This window comes from Penaeus vannamei, chromosome 9 (genome assembly GCF_042767895.1).
Source record: "Penaeus vannamei isolate JL-2024 chromosome 9, ASM4276789v1, whole genome shotgun sequence".
In the NCBI taxonomy this organism is placed as follows: Eukaryota; Metazoa; Arthropoda; class Malacostraca; order Decapoda; family Penaeidae; genus Penaeus; species Penaeus vannamei.
The window spans coordinates 15115726-15118225 of NC_091557.1; the positions used below are offsets into that span (position 1 = coordinate 15115726).

The 2500-nt window shown below is 53.0% G+C and overlaps 1 protein-coding gene across 1 annotated transcript; it reads right to left on the bottom strand.

Moving 5' to 3' along the window:
* Positions 1–1207: 1207 nt before the first annotated feature.
* Positions 1208–1675, bottom strand: LOC138862530 (uncharacterized). Its single transcript, XM_070124934.1, has one exon. The coding sequence runs from the start codon at positions 1673–1675 to the stop codon at positions 1208–1210; it is 468 nt and encodes a 155-aa protein (XP_069981035.1).
* Between the last annotated feature and the right edge of the window lie 825 nt (positions 1676–2500).

Genomic DNA, 2500 nt, shown 5'->3' on the forward strand with positions numbered 1-2500 from the left:
TCTCTCTCTCTCTCTCTCTCTCTCCGTCTCTATCTCCCCCTTTCTCTCTCTTTCGCTTTCTCATCCTGTCTCTCCTCTCCTTTCCCCTCTTCCTCTCTCTCTCTCTCTCTCTCTCTCTCTCTCTCTCTCTCTCTCTCTCTCTCTCTCTCTCTCTCTCTCTCTCTCTCTCTCTCTCTCTCCCGTCTCTATCTCCCCCTTTCTCTCTCTTTCGCTTTCTCATCCCCTCTCTCCTCTCCTTTCCCCTCTACCTCTCTCTCTCTCTCTCTCCGTCTTACTGTCTACCCGCCTCTATCTCCCCCTTTCTCTTTCGCTTTCTCCCCCTCTCTCTCTCTTTCTTTCTTTCTCTCTCTCTCTCTTTTTCCCACCTTCTCTCTTTATTTCAGTTTCTCATCCCCTCCCCCTTCTCTCTCTCTCTCTTTCACTTTCTCATCCTCTTTCTCTCTCTGTTTCGCTTTCTCACTCCCCATCTCTCTCTCTCTCTCTCTCTCTCTCGCTTTCTCACCTTCTTTTGCCCTCTCCCTCTCTCTCCTCTCTACTTTCCTCGCTCTCCCCCCCCCCTCTCTCTCTCTGCCTCGCTTTCTCACCCTCTCTTACCCTCTCTCTCTCTCCTCTCTCTCCCATCATCCCCCCCTCTCTCTCTCTTTCGCTTTTTTACCACCCCTTCTCTTGCTCTCTCTCTTTCGCCGTCTCACCCTCTCTTTTTCTTGCCCTTTCTCAACCCCCCCTCTCTCTCTTTCGCTTTCTTACCCTCTCTCCGTCTCTCTCTCTTTCACCTTCTGACCCCCTCTCTCTTTTTTTCTTGCGCTTTCTTAACCCCCTTCTCTCTTTCGCTTTCTCACCCACTCTCCACTCTAATCTCTCTCTCTCTAACTTTCTCGTTCTCACTTTCCTTCCCTCTCCCTCTACTCTCTCTCGACTCCCCCCTCCCACCCCCCCTCTCTCTGCCAGTCTCTTATCCATACGAAATCCAAGGAACAATTCCCTAGAGAACTGACCACGGGTTCCACACCTCTGAATTTTCCTAGCAACCTAATTGAGGATTCCTGCGAGGCTCTCACAGATCCAAGGATGACGGATCCCAGTCCAGCTAATCGTGAGGACTAGAAATCGCTGCGCTCCATATCGTTGGCGATCGTCATGGGTCGTGTGTTGCGGGAGAAGGCACGACGCACTCCAGACTCAACAGCTTCTTGAAGAATACTAATTCTCAGGTGAAGGGGAAAGGGTGGATGGGGGCAAGTGGATGTGGATTGCGGGCAAGTGGGTGTGGTTGAGGTGGTTCGATGAGGAAAGGTGGGTGAGGACGGGGCAGGTAGGTGTGGGTGAGGTAGGTGCACGTGGAGGGAGCCAGGTGAATGTGGAGGGTGCCAGGTGGATGTGGATGAGGATGATGGGTGTGATTGCGGAAGGTGGATGTTTTTGAGATAGATGGTTGTGGATGGGACAGGGAAATATGGATAGGGATAGGTGTGTGTGGATGGGGCAGGTAGACATAGATGAGGACAGGTAGATGTGGATGAGGCAGGTGGTTGTGGCTGGGGCAGGTGTGGACAACGCAGAATAATGTAAATGGGAACAGGTGTGTAAATGGGGCAGGTGGGTGTGGATGGGGAATAGGTACGTGTGTATCAGCAGTAGGAATGGATGAGGACAGATGTGTTTGGATCGGGCACATGGTTATGGATGAGGCAGGAAGGTAGGTGTGGGTCGGGCAGATGGGTATGGCTTGGGTAAGGTGCGGATGACGGCGGATGGAGAGGGGCGACGGAAAGGAAAGTCACAAGGAGAACAAACATTGAAGCCTAAGAGCCGTGAAAGGCCGTCGGGTTTCTGGAGCGTCCGACCGAGCCACCGACCTCCGTGGTCCGAACCCTTGACGAAGCAGCAACGCCTTGGACTCGGCGCTCCAGTCCCTCCCGAAGCAGCGCCGCCTCTTCGAAAGGAAAGACACCAAGAAGCAAAACAAGGACCTCCGTATCGCTATCCAGCAGCGGTTCAGGATTTCCATTAGTTTAAATCACCCAACTACCAATCAATGACCATCGATCACCAGAAAAAAGCTCTAATGAAATTATTCGGACCCGCAAGATTCCCTGGCCATTTGTAAGCGTCACTCGTAGGCCATAAGTAAACACGGCCGTAGATTATCTGAACGACACGTCAGAGGTCCTGACTTACGAGCATATTTGCCTTGAAGGATTGCTGGAGGCCCCCCGGCGCGCGGTCGGCCGCCCTCGCGCCCCCCGCCGCGCCGCCCTCTCCGCGCCGCCGCTACGCTGTCTGTCCGCCCGTCAGGCTGTCTGTTCGCCGATCCCGAGGCCCCCGTTTTTGCAAGGAGACGGCCTGTGCGTCGCTGTTATATAGATGTTGAACTAGAGGGAGATTAGCATGTGTAACCTCGACTTTCTCGGCGGATTGGCTGCTGATTGCGTTTTATGCGGTATATTAATTTTGTTAGACAGGCCTTGCAATTATTTGCAGTATCAGAATGCTTCTCCTG

Excerpts from the sequence above, each read along its gene's own strand:
- LOC138862530 (XM_070124934.1), bottom strand. The coding sequence starts at position 1,675 with ATGTGCCCGATCCAAACACATCTGTCCTCATCCATTCCTACTGCTGAT.